At 45.6% G+C, this 26,186-nt stretch overlaps 2 protein-coding genes across 9 annotated transcripts in view; one reads left to right on the top strand and one right to left on the bottom strand.

Moving 5' to 3' along the window:
• The window catches only part of SPRYD3 (SPRY domain containing 3), a 64,622-nt gene extending 49,668 nt beyond the window's left edge, over positions 1 to 14,954 (top strand). For all 4 annotated transcript variants that reach the window (XM_081934427.1, XM_081934426.1, XM_081934424.1 and 1 more), the window contains exons 9-11: positions 8,300 to 8,419; positions 10,784 to 10,938; positions 12,758 to 14,954. In XM_081934427.1, the coding sequence (XP_081790553.1) occupies positions 8,300 to 8,419; positions 10,784 to 10,938; positions 12,758 to 12,892 (410 nt within the window). In that variant the 3' untranslated portion in view covers positions 12,893 to 14,954. The remainder of the gene's footprint in view (positions 1 to 8,299; positions 8,420 to 10,783; positions 10,939 to 12,757) is intronic.
• A 1,722-nt stretch (positions 14,955 to 16,676) lies between these two features.
• TNS2 (tensin 2) overlaps positions 16,677 to 26,186 on the bottom strand; it is a 166,345-nt gene continuing 156,835 nt past the window's right edge. For all 5 annotated transcript variants that reach the window (XM_081934417.1, XM_081934415.1, XM_081934414.1 and 2 more), the window contains 5 exons: positions 25,384 to 25,461; positions 23,231 to 23,399; positions 22,519 to 22,587; positions 21,051 to 21,080; positions 16,677 to 19,878 (listed from right to left, as the gene is read on the bottom strand). In XM_081934417.1, coding sequence (XP_081790543.1) covers positions 19,737 to 19,878; positions 21,051 to 21,080; positions 22,519 to 22,587; positions 23,231 to 23,399; positions 25,384 to 25,461 — 488 coding nt within the window. In that variant the 3' untranslated portion in view covers positions 16,677 to 19,736. The remainder of the gene's footprint in view (positions 19,879 to 21,050; positions 21,081 to 22,518; positions 22,588 to 23,230; positions 23,400 to 25,383; positions 25,462 to 26,186) is intronic.

Genomic DNA, 26,186 nt, shown 5'->3' with positions numbered 1-26,186 from the left:
CCCTCTCTAAGCGGTTTAGCCTAGAGTCAGCCTATTCACCCCAACAATCTGGGTCCTCATTTTACTGACCTCAGGAGGATGGAAGGCTGAGTCAACCTTGAGTCTGGTGAGATTCGATCTGTTAGCAGCTGGGGATCAGCAGAAGTAGCCTGCAATAACACATTCTAACCACTGCACCACCACGGCTCTGAACTGGTTCATATTTATGACGGTTGCAGTGTTCTGGGGTCATGTGGTTGCCTTTGCAACCTTCTGACAAGCAAAGTCGATGGAAAAGCCAGATTCCCTTAACAACCTTGTTAACAACTGGAATGATTCACTTAACAAATGTGGCAAGAAAAGTTGTAAAATGGGGCAAAGCTCCCTTAACAAATGTCTCATTTAACAGCATACATTTTGGGCTCAATTGTGGTCGTAAGTCGAGGACTACCTGTAATTAGTTGGCTCATCTGGGTTTGGGTAAGGGTGTTTTGTTTTTTGTTTTGTATTTTTGCCCCATAAAAGCTAGAAAATGTCCCAGATTTTCTAGCTGTTGCATTCTGTTGCAGGTGGACTGGTGATGTTTTCTGTACAGGTAGCCCTCGACTTACAACTATTCCGTTGAAGTTACAACAGCATTGAAAAAAAGTGACAATGACATGTTTTTCACACTTAAGACCCTTGCGGTATTATCGTGTGATCAAAATTTGGCTGCCTGGCAACTGGCATTCTTTTTATGACAGTTCCGTTGTCCCCAGGATCATGTGATCAGCAATGATCCCAACCAGCTTGTGACAAGCAAAGTCAACGGAAGGAGAGGCAGATTCCCTTAACGACAGGACGGTTCACTTAACAACTGCAGGGATTCGCTTATCAGTGGTGGCAAAACAGACTGTAAAATGGGGCAAAGTTCACTTAACAACTCCATTGCTTAGCAATGGAAATTTGGGGCTCCATTGTTGTCATAAGTCGGGGACCATCTGTAGAATCTTGGATCGACTACTTTTGGATGCAAAGGAGGCATCACACAGAAAATCGATGACGTACCTTTACACTGAGGGACATTTAAAACCGATGGGCTTCCTGCCCTCCAGGTCATCTTCTAAAAATAATGAAAAAAAAGGTGAAGATTTCAGATCTTCTAACTAACTCACTCTAGGCAGTGCCACCTTAGCCGCCTTCATGCCACCACAATGAAAGATTCCTCCTTAAGAACTTCACAAGAAGAGCAGAAAAGGTGAAGGCAGAAAACAGTGGTTTGTGGCTAACGTGCGTCCTCTTCTAATAGGATAAAATAGTTCACTCAGATGTATGTTGAACTACATTCCTGAGTGAACTGTTTTTTTTTTCTTAATTCTGGAACAGGAGCACCAGGAGGCCCCCAAGATCAACTGCAGCTTCTGAAAGTCTTGCAAAAGTTGCCACCAAATTGTAATTTTTAATGTGACAGCGGGGGAAAAAATTACATACCTTGAGAATAACTCTGCTTGATTTAATTGGAGCCAAGGAAAATCATTTCAGTCTTTCCGTTAAGCCTGCTTACTTTCCAAAGCACGGGCCAACTTTTGATCTCCCTTTTAGAGTATATAAGACCCTGAACAGCTTCGCCCAGGGAAGATTTATGGAGGATTGAGGAATGTCCGACACTGTTTAGGTTGGAACAATTTGGCTTCAGGATGCTCGTTCTCCCTACTTTTTGGAACCAGGACACCAAGAATCACTTCGGTTCTAAGTAACCCGCTTCCATAGATGTATAAATCATACTCAAGAAAGTTGCGGGACGGCCCCCCTGAGAAAGTGGGACCATATAAGCAGGATCTCTCCCAACAGTCCACTTTGGACAAATCTGCTTCAAGGAAAAGAAAGGCACAACTTCAGAGTAAGATAGTGCGTTAACTGTCCGTTGCCCATCTCCTGCTAGAACTGGTCTTCTTCATCCTTTCCCAACCACCGGTCTGTTCTTCTCCCATCAGTTGCCATCCTCTTGATCTTCCTTTCTTACGTTTTACTGAGCTTAGGGATTCCCTAAAAGGCGCTCCCGCTGGCCAGCCTTCATTATTTGAGACACGTTCTGGAATGTTTGCACAAGATTATTCTCAAAGTTTCCTTGGCAGCAAGGGGAAATATTGACTGCCCTTTTGCCAAGCAAACCTCCCTCTTTCATGAAGACAAAAGGGTCTTGGCCCCGTGCCTTGTGTTCTGGGCACCCGCAGCCACTGCGTAGCTGAATTCGGGGAGAATAAAAGAGCACCGGGGCCTTTCAAGTGGTCTCTGCTCCACCTCTCCCTTCCTTTCTGCTTTTGTTCTCCTCTGCCCAGAGGAAAGGAATTGTTCTGACCACTGGGTTTCGGAGTCATCTGGCTTTGATCATGGGTGGCACAAAAGTATGTATTTCCCCACCCCACCCCTTGTTGGTCTGGCGCGGCAGAGCAACTGATTGGCTGGACCGGTGTGTTTATCCCCGGAGGGACCTTGCTGTAAATAGACACTATGAGAAACTTAGTCGACTTTGAATCCTGGCTGGTTAGGCATGCTGAGTTATCTTGCCAGAGGATCCCTGTTTGAAATCAGAGCCCGGCCTGTTCATAAAGCAAAGATTCAGAGTTTATTATGATGTTCCAGTACCAGTTGTCTCCTGGGGGTAGTCCTTGACGTGCGCTCACAATTGAGCCCAAAATCTCTGCAGTTAAGTGAGTGGGTTAAGTGACTGTTGTCCCATTTTACGACTTTTTCCCGTTGACTTTTGCTTGTCAGAAGTTTGCAAAAGGAAGTCACATGACCTTGGGGTACACAGCAATGGTCATACATATGGGAGGAGGAGCTTCCGGAGGAATGGCGGTCTGCCGCCGAGCTCCGTAGATCCGTGGGGCTCTTTCCAGGGAATTAGGAGTGCTGCCGGTCCCCTTTTCCACCATGGGGGCCGGGTCCCCAGTAAACAGCTACCCTGGTTTCTTTTATGACCCGAATGGGTTCCCCAGGGTAGCTGGGCAATTGGAAATAGCATGAGGAACGAACTGGTAATGCAGCTGATGGGAGGCGTCGCCCTGAGAAGCCGCAGAGAGGCCGTCTGCGTTTGGAGTTGATTGAAGGCGAGGCAGACAGCTTCGAAATGGTGGACGGAGTGTGCGGAGGCGCGCCGATACCGACGATGCCGAATTTGGACCTGAGGTTGGAGGCTGGTGATCTAGGACCATCTGGGACCGTGGATTGAGGCGGTGACGGCTGGAAGCGCCGGACGCCGAATCCCTCGGCTTGCAGCTTGTTGTGAGAGGTAGCTGTGAGAGGTTTGAAAAGGTTTGAAAATCATGTTGGCCGAATTTGAGAGGACTGGAGACCGGCTGGGACCTTTGAGGCAGGCAAAGACTGAATGGGTAGGCCGAGAAGGAAGCTGGAGGCCGGTGGGAGCGGCGTTGGGGCCTGGAATGGTGGTTTGGGGGCCAAAATCGCAGCTGCAGGCCAAGGCAGGGATTAAATGCCGATGGCCTGGTAGGAGTAGGACTACGATTCAGGAGGCTGTACAGAGACCGGGGGGGGAGCTTTGTTGGGGATTGCCAGGAGGCCCTTATCATCAGGCTTAGCAGAGGAGTTATCTGCCTCTGCCTATTGCCATTCTGACTGCACCCCACCTACCCCCCCTGCTGACTATTTATTAACAACTGCCCCGGATTACCATCTGCGTGAGCCCTGGAGGACTCCTTCCTACCCTATATGATTTACTGCTGATTGACCATCTGCCCCTTGCCTATTGCCAACTACAGTCCAACTACCCCTTGCCATCCACCACTTACCACCCACCAGCCCCACTTCTTGATTGTCATCCAACCAACCTATCACCATCACCCCCCCCCCCCATCTAAGACTAATGACTGGACTATTCTGTTTTGCTGCAACCATGCTTTTCAAATTTTACTGGATTATGACATCTTCAGCACAGACCCTAAGCCCCGACGACGAACTCTTTTAACACTCTATGTATTTAAGGTCAGACCTGATCCTACTGCGGGAGTCCCCCCTCTCGCAGGTGTGGCCCTCCGCCCTTTCGAGGGCCCACCTTGATGACGGATTTATTAATCTCGAGAGGTGGAGGAAGCGGAGATTTAGGGGGTTTTTAGTTAGTTGTTTTTTAAAAATGTGTAGAGGTGGGGGTTCAGGGGTTGTGGGGCGGGTGGGTCAGGTCAGGAGCGATGAGAGAGCCGGGTCTCCAGGTGTGGTCGCGAGCAGAAGGAGCGGAAGGGAGGAGGAGGGGGAGGATATCGTTCCTATACAGGGCTCTTTAATTCCAACGGTCGCAGGGAGGGGCAGATACGAGGACAGATTAAGAACTTACAGTTGGTTGGGAGACCGTGGATGCTGGTTACACCCGGTCGCTTGTACCAACCCCCGCGTTCTAGGTGGTCAAGAGTTACAGACCCAGGGCCTGAGGCTGTTGTTATGCAATGCAAGGTCCGTTGTTAATAAGGCCCCCCTCATTCACGATCTAATTTTAGAGGGGGAGCCGGACCTCACGGGAATAACGGAGACCTGGTTGGGCCACGAGGGAGGTCTTCCCCTCGTGGAAATGTGCCCACCAGGCTACCGAGCATTTCACCAGCCCCGGGCCCAGGGAAGGAGTGGTGGGGTGGCAGCAATTATTCGGGAGGACTTAGAGCCGAGGGAGTCTACTGTGCCACAGACGTCCGGATGTGAATCCCTTGTTGTGAAATGGGGCCCTGGGAGACAGTTGGGCCTGCTGATAGTATACCCGGCTCCTCGCTATACATCAGCGGCCCTGCCTGAACTCCTCGAGCTGATCGCATTGGTGGCGGTTGAGACCCCCAAACTTTTAGTGATGGGGGATTTTAACCTGCCATCGATGGGAGAAGCATCAGAGGGGGTTCGGGAGTTCATGGCTTCCATGACAGCCATGGACCTGACTCAATTGATTCAGGGCCCGACACACGAGGGAGGACACACCCTGGACCTTGTTTTTGTCTCTGGCCAGTGGTTGAGTGATCTGGGAGGAGGGGACTTAACCATCACTCCCCTGTCATGGTCAGATCACTCACTCCTTCGTCTTGACTTCCCTGGTGCTACCTCCCGCTGCGGGGAGGCGGAACCGGAAAGCACTAGATGGTTCCGCCCCAGGCGCCTGATGGAACCAGATAGGTTCCAGACGGAGCTTGGGCCACCTCCTGTAACCTTGACCCGCCCCCGGGTAGAGGACCTGGTGGTCGCATGGAATAATGCGACTACCGGGGCCTTGAACCGGGTGGCGCCTTTGCGGCCTCTCCGGCGGCAACGATCCACCCTGGCCCCTTGGTTTACCGAGGAGCTGAGGGTGATGAAATGCCGCAAGAGACGTCTAGAGAGTCGTTGGAGATCCTCCCGTTCCGAATTTGATCGAACACAGGCACGAGCCCATTTAAGGACGTACCTTGTGGCATTGAGAGTGGCCAAACGCCAATATTGTGCCACTCTCATTGCATCCGCAGAGAACCGCCCTGCCACCCTGTTTCGGGTGTCCCGCTCCCTCTTGTTTCAGAGGCCGCGGGAGGCCCCCCTACAGGGCAGAGCAGAGGAATTTGGGAAATATCTGCAGGATAAAATCGCTCAAATCCGGAAGGATTGGGTCCCTGTCAGTGGTCCAATGGAGACGTCCGTGGCGAGTCTTGAGGAATCGACCTGGGAGGAGTTTGACTTGGTTGCCATCGAGGATTTGGACAGAATGCGTGGACGACTGCGAACCACCACATGTTTATTGGACCCGTGCCCCTCCTGGCTTGTACTGGCATCCTGGGAGGTTACACGAGACTGGCTCCTGGACCTAGTGAACGCTTCGTTGAGCGGGGGGTCTCTCCCGGCCGCCTTGAAAGAGGCGGTGGTGAGACCCTTGCTCAAGAAGCCTTCCCTGGACCCTTTGGAGCTGGCCAATTACCGTCCTGTCTCCAACCTTCCCTTTTTGGCGAAGGTTGTAGAGAGTGTGGTGGCTTACCAGTTTCCACGACATCTGGAGGAAAATGATTATCTAGACCCGCGCCAGTCCGGCTTCCGCCCCGGTCACAGCACGGAGACGGCCTTGGTCGCGTTGGTGGATGATCTCTGGAGGGCCAGAGATAGAGGTTGTTCCTCTATCCTGGTCCTATTAGACCTCTCGGCGGCTTTTGATACCATCGACCATGGTATCCTGCTGCGCCGGCTGGAGGGGTTGGGGGTCCGGGGCACCGTTTTGTGGTGGTTCGGCTCCTACCTTTCTGGCTGGACGCAGCGTGTGTTGGCAGGGGAGGAGAGGTCGACCCTACGCCCCCTTACTTGCGGGGTACCACAGGGGTCGGTCCTCTCGCCACTCCTGTTCAACACATATATGAAGCCGCTGGGTGAGATCATCCGTGGTTTCGGGGTGGGATATCATCTGTACGCTGATGATACTCAGCTGTACTTTTCCACCCCGAACCACCCCAACGAGGCCGTCGAAGTGATGTCCCGGTGTGTGGAAGCCGTACGGATCTGGATGGATGACAACCGACTCAAACTCAATCCCTCCAAGACGGAGTGGCTGTGGGTACCGGCTCCCTGGTTCAGCCAATTCTAAGCTAATTCCATCATTGGCCATCGGGGGCATTCAACTCGCCCCCGTGGAGCGGGCGCGCAATTTGGGCGTCCTCCTGGATGCCCGGCTGTCCATGGATGACCATGTGACAGCCGTGGCAAGGGGGGCGTTCCACCAGGTTCGCCTGGTGCGCCAATTGCGCCCCCTACTGGACCGGGACGCCTTACGCACAGTCACTCATGCGCTGGTGACGTCTCGCTTGGACTACTGTAACGCTCTCTACATGGGGCTTCCCTTGAAATGCACCCGGAGGCTACAGTTGGTCCAGAACGCAGCCGCGCGGGTAATTATGGGGAGTACTAGGTACTCCCATGTGACACCGTTCCTGCGCGAGCTGCACTGGCTTCCTGTGGTCTATCGGGTGCGTTTCAAGGTTTTGATAACAATCTTTAAAGCGCTCCATGGCTCAGGACCTAGTTACTTGCGGGATCGTATTCTGTCCCATACATCCCTGCGACCAATCCACTCGCACAGAGAGGGCCTCCTCCAGGTGCCGTCCACCAGACAGTGTCGAGGGGCAGCGCCTAGGAGTAGAGCCTTCTCTGTGGCGGGCCCAGCCCTGTGGAATGACCTCCCTCCGGATATTAGGAATACCTCTGACCTCCGCTCCTTTCGTATCAAGCTCAAGACCCACCTATTCCAAGTAGCTGGCCTGGCTCAACTTTGATCTAACTATATCACTCCTGACGGGTTTTTTATTTGGGTATTTTAATTGTATTCAATTATTTAGGGGTTTTTTAAACATTGTGATTTTAATTGTTTTTACTCATTAGCCGACCTCCTCCTTGTACATGTCTTGGTATACGTCTTTGTTATATGTATGTCTTGTCTATATATGTATTTCATATGTTTTATTGTACGCCGCCCCGAGTCCTTCGGGAGAGGGTGCGGCTAAGAAATAAATATTTATTTATTTATTTATTTATTTATTATATAAACCAGTTCCAAGCAACTGTGATCATATGATCGTGGGGATGCTGCAAAGTATATCACTGTGAAAAATGGTCATAAGTCACATTTTTCAGTGCTGTTGTACCATTTTGAATGGTCAATGGTCAGGTAGAACAATGCTCTGTTGCACCTCTCCCAGTAAGCCCCCAACTGCTTAGTTGGAGATTTTTTTTTATTTACGTCTCTTAAATCAAGGATCCTTAACCCTTAATTCCATGGACTGGCTCCTATCCATGGCATGCCATAAACCGGTCTGTGCAAACAAGCGAAGCTCCACCCGTAGGATGCAGGCAGCATGTGAAATCAGCCAGCCGCCCCCCCCCCTCCCCCCCCCCCCGGTCTGTGGAAAAACCTCTCTCCATGGAACTGGACCCTGGGGCCCAAAAGGTTGGAGACCCGTGTCTGAAATGATGCATTTTAGTGTTTGTTCTCTCTTGTTTCTTTATGGCTTTGGGATCGCAAGACCTAGAAAAATAGAGTTATTCCTGGTCCAGTTTCTGAATGTCGAGTAAAAGGGAGACAAGCAATTCCTAAAACCTCTAATTTTACCAAAGAGCCAGGGGAACTGAATTTGTCCCGTGCCAAATTCTTGGTAATCCTTTCTATCCCTGCCTGATGACTGAAGTGATGCTTGGTTAACCGTGGCTTAGCCTGAGATGTCTGCATCTGGCCTTGGAACTCCTAGCATTTTTAGCAGCTTTTCTTTTGCCGATGTTATGTGAAGGCAAACTGAGATCCAGAAACTTCACAATGCTTAATGACTGTCCCTTTTCTCTTTTGCAGATGATGGCAAAATCTTCCATGGAAGTGGCGTGGGGGACCCCTTTGGCCCCCGTTGCTATAAAGGAGACATTATGGGTTGTGGGATCATGTTTCCACGTGACTACATCCTTGATAGTGAGGGTGAGCATTTGGACTTTGGTGGACATGATGCTATTTAAAAGGAAATAAAGAATAATATAGTACCGTATTTTTCGGAGTATAAGACGCACCGGAGTATAAGACGCACCAAGGTTTTGAAGAGGCAAATTTAAAAAAAAGTAGGTAGGTAGATAGAGGGAGAGAAATACAATAAGTAGGTAGGGAGAGAGAGGGTAGCTAGGTAGGTAGGTTAGTAGATAAAGGGGGAGAGGGAGAGAAAGAGAGAGAGAGAGAGAAATAAATAAATAAATAAATAGAGAAATACAGTAGGTAAGTAGGGGCGGAGAGAGAGTGTAGGTAGTAGGTAGAGGGATAGAGAGAGAAATAGAGAGAGAGAGAAATACAGTAGATAGGTAGGGAGAGAGAGAGTAGGTAGGTACGTAGGTTGATAGGGGGGAGAGAAATAGAGAGAAATACAGTAGATAGGTAGAGAGAGAGAGAGAGAGTAGGTAGGTACGTAGGTAGATAGAGGGGGAGAGAGAAATAGAGAGAGAGAAATACAGTAGATAGGGAGGGAGGGAGGGAGAGTAGGTAGGTATGTAGGTAGATAGAGGAGGGAGAGAGAGAAATACAGTAGATAGGGAGAGAGAGTAGGTAGGTAGATAGAGGGAGAGAGATAGAGAGAAATCAGTAGGGAGGGAGGGAGAGAGAGAGAGTAGGTAGGTAGGTAGATGTTTCCAGGTGCATTTATCCATGTGCTGGAGAAGGAAATCGCTGACAATCTGCAGCACCTAAGACTTTGTTTCTGCCAGCACAGCACTTGATCAAGGTAATTCTCATCAATCAGTTAAAGAGCTTTCCAAAAGGGAAAAAAAAGTTTTTGCACTTTGCAAACCTCCCCAAAACAGCCAGTTTTCTGCGAAAACGGGCCCTTAAAAAAAAGGCATGAATAGCCTGGGGGGGGGGGGGGGGGGCAAAAACTAGCAAAAAGCAGTCCATTTTTCGCAAAAACCGGCTGGGGGACAAAAAATGGTCTGTTTTTGCTCATTTCTGCCCTCCCCACCCCCAGGAGCTCTCTGAAAGCCTCCTAAAGGCTATGCACAGCCATTTTGGTGAAGAGGGCAGGGTTTTGGGAGGCAAAAAATGCTGTATTCGATGTATAAGACGCCCCCAGATTTTCAGCCTCTTTTTTGAAGGTGCATCTTATACTCCGAAAAATACGATAGGTGTTTCTAGATTGACAGATGCAGGTGTAGAATAGAATTAGACATAAATTTTCTGTAGAAAATTGTTATAAAGGGGTTAGCATCCTGCTGCCTCTCTGCTGAATCTGTTTCATTGGAAGGAGGTATTGCTGACCCCCGGGGTTATGAAAAGGGGTGCGCAGATGGAGTGGGGGGCTTGGGATTTGCTGTGTAATTGTCTCAGATAGGACACCCTCGGGTAGTTTCTCAGCTGGCCTGTAGAGGCAGTCTTCTCATCCAGGTACAATCCCGAAGAAGTTACTTTGGATGTCTTTTAGAACAATTGGAAGACAGTGAGGAAAATTTGAGGAAAACTAGGACCATCTTTGGGTGCCATCCAATCTTTTGGTGGCGATTTGGAACTGGCCTTTCTCAGCCCTTACCTCTAGAGGTTGTGAAAGCCCCTCCTGTAAATACCAGAGGAATTGCCGTCTTTAGACATGATCAAGCAAGCAAGCCTTCCTTTCAGCCTGGCTTTTAATAATATTTAGCCATTTAGACACTTCTCATATGGGCTTCATGTCGATTGGAATATTTTAAGGTATTTTAATTGTACTGTACTTCAGCCTTAGAGCTTTTGAAAGGTTAGCGCAGAACTAAAATACTACTATTTCCACTATTGCTATCTCTCTGAAAATATATGCGGGAAATTATTTTCCATAGATATTTTACAAAGCTGAATTACATTGATTTGTGGCCACGATGGATTTGCAGCTTCAGGCTGCCCCTAAACTCTTAGCAGTGTGATTTTCCTATCTCTGGAGTCATGAAGCTGAGCTTCAATATTTTCCCTCCTGTTTGATCGTCCCTTGCTGACAACACTGCCCCTACAGTCCAGGTGGTTGACTAGCTTGTACGGGAGACTGACAAACCAATTGAGGGTGAGCCTCCCCTGATACGGGAAAAGTGGCTTGTTGCCATTCTGTCTTACGTGCTTAATGTTGAAGCAGAGTGCTTGGGCAGGAAAGTCAAAGGAAATAAAATGAGAAGCGGGGGAAGGGAGGGCAGAAGTAACAACAATTTTGTGTGACTGCTATGAAACTGAGAAAGCAATGGTCTGTAGATGCTAAACAGAATTAATAGGCCATCAGATCATACTTCAGTTTCTATGGTGGGAATCTGTTATCTGCAAGACCTATATGGGATTTTGGGTTCCCCCTAGGTGACAGTGATGACAGCTGTGATACGGTGGCTATCCAAGCCAAACCACGAGGAGTGAGGAATGTCTTGTATCTGCATCAGGAGGCGGATGAGGATGAGGATGATGAAGAAGATGGGGAAGATGTGGAACAGGAACACGAAGGCAAGAAAGTAGTGGTAAGTGCCAGAAGAACTGGTTAATACACAAGTATAGAACAAGGCTCGGGGGCTTCTGCTGTAGCTAAAACATGAGGGCTGCAGTGTGTTGTGGCCTGTCGGCCACTGGCCCCTCCAGCAGCCGAATCAGATGAGGGGGAGGCGTGGGAGTCAGGGTCAGCATCAAGGCAACTGAGAGCTCCGAGGGGGAAGAGGGCATGGAGCTGGCAGAGAGAGCTTGAGCTGTCCGTCAGCCCTCAGATGGAGAGTCAACAGCCCACAGGTCTGAAGTTGGCTGGTGAGGAAGAAGAAGAATAGCTGAGTCCAGTGCCTGACGCATGGATGCGCAGATGGCAGAGGAGAGGAGAGCAGTGGAAATCTCTGGGCCGATCCTTGGGAAGGAAGACCCATGCCTTCTAGCAAAGCCCCACCTTAGCTCTGGGAATAAAAGGCAGGGTGCAGAGATGAATAGATGTGGCAGACAACTATTCATCTTCTGGCCAGCAGGATTTGTTAGCAATCTGCGGTGAGAGAGAACTTTTTGTCGGGGCTGCCAGCACTCCTAATTAAAGGAATCTTTGAGTTCACTTCAGAGGGTTTATCCTGTTTGGGGAGCTGGGTCAGAACACAGTGTTTCTCCTTGCTAAAACAGTCTGCTTGTTTGGAATAATTGCGGCTGCAGAGGGCAGGTCATTTGGGTTGCTGGACTTCTCTTAGGCGATCCTTTGAGCATGATCAAAGTGTTAGCAGATAGTGCCTGATCAAGGTTGGGACTCAGTTTACCATCGGGACTTCATTTCAAGCTCAGGAATCGTTATTATTCTTGGAATGCAACTTGTCAGAGGTTTTTTGCATATTTTATTTTTCCCCCTAGCCCTTAGGGAGCAGTACCTGATGTGGAAACTGAAAGGGGTGTTTTAAAAAAAAAGAAAAGAAAAAGCAGTATTTTACTGCTAGGACATGTTTTCTCTTGACTTACAGATGCCGACAAACATAAACTGCACTTAATAGATTGCCTTAAACTGCAGAACGCTATTTAAGGTCACAGAAGATAGTTTAAGTAGAGTTCTGCTTGTGAGACTCCATCAAGCACGAGTCACGAGAAGCTGTTTTTTATGTACTGGCGTCCGCACATGAACTTTTCTTTTCAGCATATGGTTCTCTTGATTCTTAGCGCTGCTGTGCCTGTTGGCAGCTTCATTTCTGTGCTTTTAAACGTTCACGTCCAGAATGCGTCATAGGACCGAGTTGTCAAAGTTCATCATTTGAACCCTGTCGATCTGGTCCTGCAATGTCACATTTCCAGCCTTTGACAGATGCCGCCTGTTTCTTGGGATGTTAGCCTGCAGTCAGCCCAGGAGGGATTCTCCTCTGAAGCTGCTCTGCCTGGATGTAGCTTTATAGCTCTCTCCGGCCAAGCAGCAGCCATACTATTTCAGAGGGCAGGAGAGATACGTTTGCGGGGGGCGGGGGGGAACAGTCTGTCAATGCTCTTTCTGTGCTTAGTGGCATATGATATGTCCCATCAGTGACAGTAATGGGAAAGGTTTGGCTGGAACTCTGGGGACACTGGAATTGGCTCTGAATTACGGGCTCCTTTTGGACAGTTCTGATATTGCACATTCAGAAACATTATTTTTAAAAAAAACAAACAGGAAGTTTCAGTCAACTAAGGTCTTAATGCCAAGAGTCTTACTCACAGTTCTTAGTTATTTTCATATGACAGATTTTGGAAGATTTGTCCAACATCTGACCCAGCCAATACAGATTCCTTCAGGGTCAACCTGTGTTAAAATTCTTGGTTTTGTTTTTGGTTTCCCCCCCCCCCTATCTCTGCCAGGTCTTCTTCACCCGCAACGGAAAGATTATTGGCAAGAAAGATGCCGTGGTGCCACCGGGAGGCTTTTATCCCACCATTGGGATGCTGAGCAGCGGAGAGAAGGTCAAGGTGGATCTGCATCCACTCAGCGGCTAAAGATCAAAGGCTGGAGAATACGCCTCTTCTGCCACTCTGCAGGCTGCCGGATTGCTCCGGCTGTTCTTCATTGCAACTTCGGCCATTGCCTCCAGGGGGTAGAACCTTCTTGACGTGGGGGCCATATAGAGAGATATTTGTCTATCTAATAACACCTGAGCCACTTTTCTTGTCTCTTTCCTGCCTGCTTGATTGCAACTGTTTCAATACTGGAAAAATCTTGAGGCGCTCTTTTATTTCCAAGCGGGTCAGGGATTCGTTCCTGGAGCACAATACCGATCTCTTTCTGCTCGTAATGTTCCATTGATTACTGTTTGTGAGGGCAGGACAGCTCTTTTGAGTTTACATGGTTGAAAAAGAGACCGCAATATGGCCTAGCCTTATTCGGCTCTGGGGTGTCCACGATCCTGTTCCCAAGGGGGTGATTGAATTGCAGATGGAGCAGGTCAGCTCCTCTTGCCTAGGGATATGAACCATTTGCATTGTTATAATCTAGTGTGCTGGACACTTCATTCTTCAGTGCGAGCCAGTCTCAAAAGTCTTATCTAAGTTATTTTTCTCCTGAGCCCATCAGTGTGGGGAAAACCCTATGTCGGTTTTTTAAAAAATTATGGGCTCCTTAGTTGAACCCAAGCTGGCATTTAGAAACTCCCAGGATCCCAGGAACTTTATTTTTTCAAGGACTTTTGGAGGGGATGATGGAAAGCCAGGGAAGGCTCACTCTTGGACTGTACTTCCTAACTGATGTTTGATAAGCCAAGATCCAGCACTTTTTTTTCCCAATCAGAGTTTACAGATGAAGTCTAAGGATGAATTCTCTGCTGTCCTACTCAGCTAATCTCGGGGTTGGGGGTGGGTGGGTGGGTGGGTGGGAGGTCATTGGCAAAATTTGGAGGCAGATAGTATTCTGCTCCCTCCCTCTTATCCTGAGCTTCTGAGAGCTCCCTAATATTTCTTCTATATGTTGTTATGATCTGGGTGCAATGCTGCTGTATATCTCTATTGATGGAGAAGAGGGTGGAATGTGAAATCTGTACTGTAACTTGATTGTAAAGTGTTCATTCTTCACCCTTCATTCTTCTCTGCTGAAGTTAAAGAGGACAGGTCCTTAGGTATGTAGGCCTGCCCTTCTTTTCAGCCCCTCTCCTGTTCTCTGCATTGTATTTGCTCTTGTCATAGCCATGCCCCATTGCAGAAATAACACAGGCTACGGGAAGTGGAACAACCAGTCTGGATGCTGTGTGTGTAGATGTGGTCAATCAATGACAAGAGAAGCCAAAGAGTAGCAGCTGCTTTGAGCCACGGGAGAAAGGCTCCTACTTTCTCTTAACTTCTCTGCCCCTGTATTTTCATGGGAAATCTTGCTGCTAAAAAGATAATCTGGGAATTGGGGATTGAAAAGGGGATGGCCCTAAGAAGAAAAAGAAAAAATAGGTTGGCTCCCTCTGGTGGTGTGAATGACCTGCCTTTGTTGTCACTGTCCCATTTTGTATGTTGGATGAGCGGGAGCAACAATTCGGTCTCTTCCTTCCATGTTCGTGTCTTGCCAACAATCCTCCCTGCTTCTTGCAATTATGAGAAGATTGTAATCCCTGCTTGCTGATGATGGTGGTTTCCTCCCCATCTGCTGCGTGAAACGATCCAGCATCTGGCTGCAGAACGCAAGGATACAGGCTTGCTGGTGTGCAAGGGGGCATCACAAGCTTGTAAACGTGCTGCTGTTGACTTAATTGTTGCACCAAGCCTTGGAGAGTGCAGATGTTGCTCTCTCTCTCTCTCTCTTTCTGTGTCCTGTTGTGTAGTTTAGTGTTTCTCAACCTAGGGAACTTTGAGACACGGGGACTTCAACTCCCAGAATTCTCCAGCCAACATGGGGAGTTCTGGGAATTGAAGTCCACCCATTTGAAAGTCCTCAAGGTTGAGAAATACCCGGTGAAGTCTGTCCTTCTACACTGCAGGCCTACCTTGAACAGACTTCTATTCCCTTCAGATCTGGGTGCTTCTGCTGCATTTTTTGTAGCCAGAATCTTTATACACTTAATAAAGTTGGCATTTCCACCTGGAAAGGCTACTGGTTTCATTAATAGTGTTTTACTGCTTTCTGTTTCTCATCCGTGTTTCTTTGAAGTGTATTTTTTTTTAATTTGAAAGAATTTTCTAGCAAAGTAATTTTTAAACATTTAAACTACTCTTCAAAAAAAAAAAAACACCTAAAAATAAAATTGTTTTAAGTACCCTACAATGAAGCTTTAAAGGAGTATTTTAGCATTAGAGAGGGATGGTATCATAACACAATGACCTGATTAAAAATAAAGGTTCAGCAAGATAATTCAAATGGCAGGGTTGGAAGCTCACAATAATGCCACAATGATAAGACAAAATGATACAATACCTTTTAAGCAGCATTAGCCTTTCCGATGCAGGGGATGTAGGAAAATGTATCTTAAAGTTCATTCCTACCTGAATGCATCCAAATATGTGGTTTATAAACAAAATCATGAAATCAATAGCAGCAGCATGTAAATATGTAGATTTAAAATGGAACCCTTGGGGTGAAGCTTTTTTAATGAAAAATTATAGCTTGAAAATAGGCTACACAAAACTGAAAAACGGAGTAGCATTGAGGGTTTCTATCATCCGAGGAGGAGGGGGGGGGATTTTTCTTTACTTTCAAAAAAATGTAAACAACTGAAGCAACTCCAGAAACCCCACATATAGCTCAGAGTTGCTGGATGTGAGGTGGGCGGCATATAAATTTAATAAATAAAAAGTGATGTCGCAAGAATGTCTCCTCTAAAATGAACAAAAATGCTTTCCTTGCCTTAAATCGGGTGTCAAACTCGATTTCACTGAGGGCTGCATCAGGGTTGTGTTTGACCTCGGGGGAGCCACGGTGGACGTGGCCAGTTTGATGTCACTCGTGTTGGGGCACCTGTGATAGCCAAGTGCTAAGGCAGGACTTCCCTCAGATCCTCCCTCATTATAACCCCCCCCGCTTCATTCTTTCTTACCCTCTTTCCTTATTTTTCCTTCTTTGCTCTCTTCCAATCTGTCCTTTTTGTCTTTCCCTTTCTCCTTCCCTGTCCCTTCTTGCATGTTCAAAGGCAAAAGGGGAGACATTTCTCGTTTTGTTTTGGAAGCCCTCTGTCAACAATAATGGAGTGCCTCCCCCCAGGCCCCATTTTTGGGTGCGACGGCCTCCTGCAGCCTTCTGCCAGCGATAATGGAGCTTGGGAGCCATGCACTGCCCCACAGGGCCCCGTTTTCACTGGCAGAGGCACCGCAGGCTGGTCCTTTGCTGTTTTCGGGGCGACCCAGGGGGCTAGATCTAAGCACCCCGTGGGCCAGATCCAGCCTGCGGGCCTTGAGTTTGCCACCCTTGCCTTAAATGACTAGAATTTAGATTAAAATTTCCTTCAGGAATTCTATCTACAACTAGAATGCCTAGTTGTATTTTTTTCATTTTCTACCCCATTACACAAGGACCCATTTCCAAAAAGCAATAGAAGGCACTCTGATTTCTTTTCCTGGTATGTTAATTTTGAATAAACAGGAAGCAGGTTGTCATTTATACAGAAGATAAAAATACAGATATAAAAAATAGTGCTGCAGCTTTCTCTCCCCTGCCCGCCCTCCCCTTTCACAAATATATATATATATATATATATATATATATATATATATATATATATATATATATATATATATATATATATATATATATATATATATATATATATATATATATATATATATATATATATATATATATATATATATATATACACACACACACACACACACACACACACACATATATATTATCAAGACTTCTCTCGCTAACATTCAGATATAAATTCTTTAGTAGACAAAATAAAACTCTGTACTAAACCCAACCCTCCCCTTCCCGCCACTTTCGAAGATTGGAAGGCACCTTTGTAGAGCAGCAGAACGCTCTTCACTAGCTCATCTGATACGTCCTCTGCTATCAATGACCCATCCTGAAAATGCTGGTAGGGGGAATCTCTTGCGTGAATCTCACCAGAGGTGATCCACCAAGAACAGGGACCCCACCAAGCAAACTCTGCTTTCTTGGTACTTGCACTGGCATGTCTTAATGGGAGGTTGAATCAACCGATTGCACCCAAGCACATGAGAAATTAATATATTATGCTTATTAAGAATACAAGCCTGAATTGGATTTTTTAAAAAGCAATTTCTAGTCTGGTGGGGAAGGAAAACACACACAGCTGGTCTTCCGGAATGAAAAACCCAAAACCCAGAATTAATTAAAATGGGACTTCTGTTGCATCATGTTTTTTTAAGCCCCTCACCTCCTCCTGTGCCTTAATCCTGTGATATTCTGCTGTGTGCTATCCAGATGCAGAGATAAACCCTTTAAATAGTTGCGTAAGAAAGTGAATTCTGAGTGTCTGAAGAGAGTCATTAAAATGGATTTTTGAGCTATCAAACTGCTAAAATTAACGTTGATCACCTGCCCATTTTCTTAGTATATTTTGTGAGTTTCTAAACTTAGGCAGATGTCTGCACCAGGCATGTCAGAAGCAAAAAAATTGTGTTCAGTGGGGCCAGCCAATTGATCTTTGAGAAATGAGCTGCATGCGATATATGGTTCTCCCCAACCAATTATTTGGATTTTAGCTCCTTGCTAAGAGTCAAACTCTACAAAGATGTCCAGATGATATTCCATGAAATCCAAATAGCTTTCACCGTGGAGAACCAACACATCCTTCTTGGACCTATTATGTTCTAGATTCCCGTGCTTTCCGCTTTGAATTGAAATGGGAGCAATATATCTTGTTCATCCCAATAGCTTTAATCCTAAGGAGGAGCCTCTGGCCTTAGCAGTATCTGCAAGGTCTTCGGGAATTGAGACTCCACTCTGCACAACCCTTAGCCTTCCTCACATGCAATTCCCTAATGCTGCACATGTTTCTCCACTATAGAACTTGGTGGCCAAGGTATTTAAGGCCTATTGTCATTTGGGATATTTTACATCAACAACTTCTTAAGCATTGTGTGTCTGTTCCAGCTTCTCATCTCCACAAGACAGTGGAATTATATGTATCTCTCACACAGTTGCCAGCATTTTCACACACGGGAGCTTAAAACCATTTCTTACTTCGATCAGTTTGCCATTTTGATGTCAAGCCTACACTGGCCAAAATGCTTGCATGCATTACAAATAAAATAAGATGCAATCCTTAGTGAGGGGTTGGGTTTTTTTTGCTGGGGGGACTCTTGGACTACTTGCAAGTTTTGTGTCCCCCTGTCAACATTTCCATGGTATTGAAGAATTCATGGTGTATCTGTTGGTTTCTCCTTCCGTTGTCCGTTTCAATTCAAAATGAAAATCAAGCCCTGGAGCGAGTTCAAGAGTTATTGAACTACAGTAGCAGCTTGCACTAATTGTATCTTCAGATCAAACATTCACATAGAGCAGCACCGAACAGCAGCAGCACAATTGGTTACCCAGATGTGATCTTGAAAGGTGAAGGTAACTGAACAAATAATAGTAGCTTAACTCCAGGCTTCAGAGACAACAGCATTGGATTATAGGCAGTGGTGGGATTCCAATAATTTAACAACTGGTTCTCTGCCCTAATGACCAGCTGGGTAGGCGTGGCTCGATGGTCAAGTGATTGGGTGGGCGCGGTCAACTCAACGTCACATCGATGGGCGTTTCGCCTTAGCTGTTACAATGTAATAAGGGTTAACCAGAGAGGCAGTTTCTGTAAGCAGGGCAATAAAGATTAGGCTAGAAACACCACCAGAAGGTTTCCTTCCTGCCTTCCTTACAGGATTAGCCCTGTAAAGTGGGAAAAACACAAAAGGAGATTTTCTTCCAACAGCCGGTTCTCCGAACTGCTTAGAAAGTTAACAACCGGTTCTCCCGAATAGGTGCGAACTGGCTGAATTCCACCACTGATTATAGGGGTTTTCAGACCCAAATCAGTAAGGCCAAACGATCAGTCAAAAAACTGGAGGGAAGCTTTCTATTTTTTTCAAAAAGACTATTCATTTAAGAATCCCCCAAAAAACTTTACAGCTAGAACCTGGTGTAATCCCATGAATAATTCATTGCTTCATACCAAGCTTGGCACCACTTTGTCTAATGAAAGAAAACAATTTTGAATTTGATGTGCCTTACTAATAAAGACTGTCATGCCTAATCTGCTTGTTGGAGGGAGATACAATGTTGGGCCTCCAGTGCCCTCTTTCTCCATTACAAAGGGGCGTGCTTGTCCGGAGCAATGCTGTTTGTAGAAGGAAAGGCTGCTGGATACTTTTTGCACGGGGTTAGGGTTAAGGCTAGGGTTATGCTTTCCGCCCGAAGTCTGGTGGTTCTTAAATGTGCCTCCAAGTAAATTTAGTGTGACCCTTGGCCCGGTTAGATAAATCTCTCTCTTCTTCATCTGTACAAAAATGCTTCCCACCCTGAATGCTTCAGAATGCACTTAACTATAAAATCTTGGCTTATGGCAGAAGCAGCACACTACCATGAACTGTGCAGTGTTCGTCAGACTTTTAGTTCCTGGCTGTTCTTCTGTGGTAGTGATAAGTGTTAAAACGTCACACTTGAGCTGTTGGGATCAAGTGGGCCCTCTTTCCCCACTATACCTGGTCAGTGGGTTGCGGAAATAAGACAGTAGATTAAAATGGAGATGGTAGAAGACTACTTTGCATAACGCTGTAGAGCTAGCCATGCTGTTCCCATTTTGCAGAGATGCCACAAAACATAATGGGTATCCAGACAGGCAGTTATGGTGGGGAGGAAGAAAGAATGGCATATGAAAGCCCTGGAGCAATTGCCAAGCTGCCATCATCTTCGGTGCGTGCCCAGCATAACCTTGGTGATGAAATTGACGATGGCCGATGCTGGTTGCTCAGGATCTAACTCAGCAAAAAGATGGCAGACATTCTCACATGGGCTGCCTTGTTTCTTGGCCACAAAGCCAAAGATCCTACAAAAGACAAATGGTACATGTCATCCTATGCTGATCAAGGATCAGGGCATAATAACAATAGCAGACTTATATACTACTTCATAATGCTTTATGCAGTTTACAGGGTCAGCATATTGGCCCCAACAATCTGGGTCCTCATTTTACCGACCTTGAAAGGATGGAAGGCTGGGTCAACCTTGAGCAGGTCAGGATTGAACTGCCAAACTGGTGGCAGCTGGCAGTCAGCAGAATTGGCCTGCAGTACTACATTCTAATTCTGTTTCTCCGTGGTTTACAGCAGGGGAGGAGGGTGAATGGTATCAGATTGGCATCAGTAGCATTATAATGGTAATACCAGCTCTAGTGTTACCATTCTGATTATCACCATTTCAAAGGGGATGGACTTTGTAGCACAACATTGTAACACTGCTTTCATCAGTTTGACAAAAGGAGTGAATTCCAGTGGATTTTGCTGCTTATAGAAGCGTTGCTCTGTTCCCATGGGATTGTCTTAGTTCTACCAAATGTAGTAAGCCATAGTTTTAACTCAAGGAGAGGAAGACGGGAAACATGAAACACCACAAAGAAGGAATATTTTATCACGTGGTGGTTATGGGGGGGGGGGGAACCACTCAAAAATATTGGAAAGTAATAGATCAAAATATTCCGAAAAATCCTAAACATAAAACTTGAACTGAAATCGCAAATGTATTTGTTAAGTGTAATACCAGGAAATATGGGAGAGATTGCAATTTATGAACAGCTGCAAGAACAAATTAAGCACATTGGGGGGGGGGGAGGAATAAAATAGATACTTGGGATATGGTTTCCAGGAAAAATGTTGACATCAATCAAAACAATAGACAAAGGGATTTAAATAGATAGTAACAATGATCATCAGTGTTTGTGTGAAGTATAAACATCTGGGTTTTGGTCAGCAGTTGGGAAAGCAAAGTCAATGTTGCCACCGTACAAAAATAGAACCTAAATGTTGGTAATACCGTAGGAAGGGTGTCACAAATGGGGACCTTTCAAACTAAAATATGATCCTAGCAAAGTCTTCCATATCGAAAAGATCAATCTGTTATACTGTGTATTAACATACTAATGTATAGCTTAATGTTAAATTAATGCTTTCCTTGATCTTGTTATCATATGTTTTTGTGACTTGTAGTCTTTCCATTACTTACTTGGCTGTAGTGCCATCCCTGTTGGCCCACCTAGAATTAAACATAGAGTCAGGTTAAGAAAATACTCTTCTCCAATCAGTTGCCTCTAAAGCAGACTAACAAAACACGTCCTAGGAGCAGTGATGCTTCACAGAAAGATAGTGTGCTTTGCATAAAAAGGAAGAAAATTGATACTCCTGTAATTAGAGCAATAGAAGTCAGAAATGGGGATTTGTAGTGGAGATACCAACATCCTTCAATTTCAGCCAATATTAGCTGAAAAGCTATGTGTTCTCCATTTCTGATTTAAGTATCTCTCTTGAGTTAATAATAATAATAATAATAATAATAATAATAATAATAATAATAATAATAATAATAATAATAATAATAATAATAATAATAAAAAAAATATTTATTTCTTAGCCGCACCCTCTCCCGAAGGACTCGGGGCGGCGTACAACATTTTCACAACAAACATTTTCCTGGTTCAAATATCTCCACCTACTGAAATTTCAAGGAATTGAGAACTGAATAGTTTCATATACTTGTGAAGTATATACTGTACATAATATTTAAAACACTTTAAAAATTAGGCATGCAAGTTGATGGCAAGTCTCTCTTGCCATCAAGGAATAATATTACTCCAGAGTTTGTTAATGTCACTGAAGCAGCACAACTAAGTTGTGTTATTGGAACAATCATCAGAGCAAAGATAGGAAACGGGGCAAAAAAAGCAAGGTTCTTTTTACCAAAAAATGCACCACACTTTGAAATGAAAGTAAGTTGAAAAGTAGCAGTAACTACAATGAACTAATAGCAATTTAGCTGCAAGTCAGTCATGTTCAACAACACATCTCTGCATATGAAGAAAAAAACGTTACTGACAAGGATTCCACAAGCTAGCCCTTTTTCATCCAAGGATCATTGCACTATAAAATACTGCATGTCTTTCTTCCAATATGCACTGAATAATGAGGGTCATAGTGAAAATAAGAAAAGTTGGTTGTAGAAATGAAAACAATCAGACCAACTCAGAACTTCAAGAAGTCTTCAAAATGGAAACATGGACCCTATTCTGTAGCTGCTTATTACAACCCAAACATGATCATCTGAAAGCCAGGAGCCATCCACACAGGTAACTTCACAGTTACAGCTGAAGAAGCTACCACACACATCCTGGTCTCATAAACCAAGCACTGTTCGCCATCACAGCGTACATTGAGTAGAAATATAGGAGACAGACACTGAATGCAAACTGCATTAACACGATATCAGGCCATTGCGCCAACAAATTTGTTGTTACCTACTGTGACTACTAGCAATTCTGCAAGGCATCTTCCTTGGCTTGCAGAAGATTAAGCCTGACTCTTTCTATATATAGTATACATATGCCACTAAGCATAGATTCCCTGGCATCCAGGCAGACGTGGATTTCCATGGGCAAAAGCAGGAGGCAAGCTACAGAAGAACCAAGATTGTCGGTTACCTGCGGTCCTGAGGATCCGTGCTGCAGAAGGTAACGCTGTTGACCGGATAATGACGCCGGAAAAACAGCCTATCAGAAGAAAGAAAGTTTCCTGAATACAAGGGAAGACCCACCCCACAGCTTCATCCATAGGTTTATAGAAGCCAACAATGGGAAGAGGGAAGAGAAGAATTATCCAGACAATTAAGGGGTCCTTGGTGCTCTCAGAGCTTGCTTGCAGGCATTTTATTACCCTAACTAGATAACATCAGCAGTACTGATGACGTTACCTAGTTAGGATAATGAAACGTCTGCAAGGAAGGAAGGAAGCTCAGAGAGCACCAAGGACCCCTCATTTCAACTCATGAGCTACAAGTATTCTCCTTTATTGAGACAATTAAGGAACAAGGCATGTGAGCAGGGAATATATGTGAGAAGCACAGAGATGGCCTTGACTGCAGTGCTTGTTAGCAAAACATGGGCTCAATCCAGGAAAACAAAGTGAGAGAAAGAACCATAAAATGGGCCGCTTTAATTAATTATTTCTGGTATAAGAGGAAGGGAATGTCAGGCTTTCAAGATTCCATATCAAGAAAGGCGAGTTCTAGTATTTCTTGTATCTGTTTCCTGTCTTGGCCAGCCTGGAAGGGCTTATAATGAAAGAAGAAAAGCCTGCAGCTGCATAAAGGAAGGGATTCCCATGGTGCCTGGGTGGAGAGGCAGGCCGACTTACTTCCTCTGGTTGTCTGTGAGTGTGATGCCTTGGGCCGACACCTTGAAATGAACGGTACTGGCTGAAGCATGGGGAGTCGAAGCCAGGATACTGGTGGTCGCCTTCGCCACAGCCTGTGGCCCCGTCAGGGACTCTGTTTCCACAGAGCTCAGGTAAAGCACGCTGCAGGCTGCAATTTGGGAACAGAGTGAGGAAAAGAATACCAGTTCAACAAAAGCAACAGTGTCTTCCATGTCAGGGTGTGCACAGCGTGACTACTCTTTTGAGACAACCCAGGAGCAAAATACAGTACACAGAAGTTTTGTCTTTCAAAGAGTGGTTTATATACAAGACATCTATCTATCTATCTATCTATCTATCTATCTATCTATCTATCTATCTATCTATCTATCATCTATCTATCTATCTATCTATCTATCTATCTATCATCTATCTATCTATCTATCATCTATCTATCTATCTATCTATCTATCTATCTATCTATCTATCTATCTATCTATCTATCTATCTATCTATCTATCTATCTATCTATCTATCCACACGTGTTAGGCAAATACTAGGCAAGTAATCAGTCTTCAACTCTACACAGGGAACCACAATGGAGAGAGATACAAGAGGGGAGAGAGATGCCCTCACATGGCCTCCCTTATATATGCAACTTCTTAAAGTGGCAGTAACCCTGCTGACTCATCCTCATGTCATCATCTCGGTTTAATGCCTTAGAGCAGCTGGTCAGCTATTAAATGGTCATTACCCTCACATTCCAGAATGGGCACATAATTTACATTCAGATGTTTGACAACCAGAATCCAGAATGATTATTGATTTCCTCTCCCTGCCCCCTCAAGGCATCTCCAGTTTGTCCAGGCTCCTATGCACTTAGATTACAGGCAGTCCTTGGCTTACAACTGTTCTCTTAGTGACCGTTTGAAGTTACAATGGCACTATAAAAAGAGACTTATGACCATTTTTCACACCATTGCAGTATCCTCATAATCATATGATTTTACATTCAGATTCTTGACAACTGATGGTTGTAGTGTCCCGGGGTCATGGGATCATCTTTTAAGATCTTCTGAGAAGCAAAGTCAATGGGGAAGCCAGATTCACTTAACAACCGTGTTACTGGTTTAACAGCTGCAGTGACTCAAACAATGAGGCAAGAAAAGTCGTAAAACAGGGCACAGCTCACTTAGCAAATTTCTCACTGAGCAGCATAAATTCTGGGGTCAATTGTGGTCATAAGTCAAGGGCGACCTGTATATCCACATGAGGTTTTTGAGTCTGACTAGTCACAGAATTATATGGATAACTCAGAAGGTGTCGTCTTTCATTCCTAGCCGTGCCATATCTTCCCACCTTCTGTGTGAGGGAAGCTCAGTCAGGAAGGGGCAAAATCAACGGGCATGTTTCCTTTCCTATTGGAAGCATCCTGGGGATTGTTAGGAGTCCCTTATTCAATTTCTGAAACTTAACTCTGAATCAGATGTTTGGTTTTTGGGGGAGGGAGAGTCATCCAGGGAGGAGTGTGCCTACAGGGAAAATGAGCAATCAGAGAAAAAGGGCCTCCCCCTTTTTCCTTCTCCCTCAGTCATTTCTTTCCACCAAACTGCATCCCACTTTGAGTTTATAGCTCTTACACAGAGTGCCAAGGGCTCCCCAATGCCCCCATTGGCAATTAGCCATTAGGCTTGCCATCTATCTATACTAAAGTGGTTCTGGCATCTCTTCCCATCTTTAACAGCTGCCTCAGCTGGGATTACCCTGGTAGAGTTGAAGCAGATTTCCCGCCACCAGGAGACAAACTTTTATTTAGTGCTGAGCATTGCTCTTCCTCACCCACCCACCCCCCCGCCCCTACAAGCAGGATAATTGGAAAATATATTTGCTTGATCCACTTACGTTACAGAATGAGGCTTTTCTTGAATTTGGCATAGCCTTAATTAAGGACTTAAAATTCCAGAATTATGTTAGAAATCAAATAAATACATGAGGTAAATTAACACTACTCTCTGCCTACAACTGTTTCCCAAATTTGGTCTGAATAAATTGATTCCTGTTACCCGGTTCATATTTTTAACCCCGCTGTCTGTCTTGAGTGTTCACAAAGCCACTTACCCTTTGCTCCTCTCCCCACCCCCCCAAGTGCTTACCTGCTCCCTGCTTCAGCAGGTCAGCAGCAGTGCTCATATTGGTGGGAATGGCCAGCTCTGGTCTTTCCTCAGTGAGATCTGAAAAGCAGGAGTCAGATAACATGGAGAAGTAGTATGGTATCCTCTTGTTTTTCAAACTCGGCAAGATATGTGGACTCCAACTCCTAGCACGCTGCCTGGGGAATCCCAGGAGTTGAAGTCCACCTGTCTTAAAAGTTGCCAAGTTCAAAAAACACTGATCTACCCAATACTTTCCCATCTGTTGAGATCACCATTTGCCGGGCTAGGCATTGGGCATGTCGCTGGGCAAAAAGGAGACTCGCTTGACTTCTTCTGGACGAAGCTTCCATGATAAAAATTGCTCTGCTCAGAAGTAAGCAACCTGGAACTCTTCAGATTTTCCTAAAATGGCAACCCCATTTTCATTCAACATGTAGGCTGGGACTGGCAACATTTATCCTGCAGCAGGATCCAGGGTGCCACATGTTGCCCACATCAGCCTGTCGGCGTAGCCTCAAAGTCACTAAATAACATTACTATGGAGAGCAAGAAGTGAAAGAGCCACTCTGGCTGGGCAGTTGACCCTTATGTCATGCCTCACTCATTCTCATTGGGGGGGATAGGGACACATCACATGCAGTGAGTTATTCTGCAAGATGACTGTGGAGAAGATTGGGTCATTATGGGGATGTAACCAACTTATGAAACATCAATTTTCCTGAAAGTTATTTGCCGTTTCACCCCAGGGATCCACACAGGACTCCTTGCAATCCCTGTTTACATTTGTCCTTTTTCTATGTAAA

The sequence above is a fragment of the Natrix helvetica genome (assembly GCF_964273705.1).
Source record: "Natrix helvetica genome assembly, chromosome: 1".
In the NCBI taxonomy this organism is placed as follows: Eukaryota; Metazoa; Chordata; class Lepidosauria; order Squamata; family Natricidae; genus Natrix; species Natrix helvetica.
Note: the sequence above shows the minus strand (reverse complement) of the source record. Positions and strands in the feature narration are given on the sequence as shown.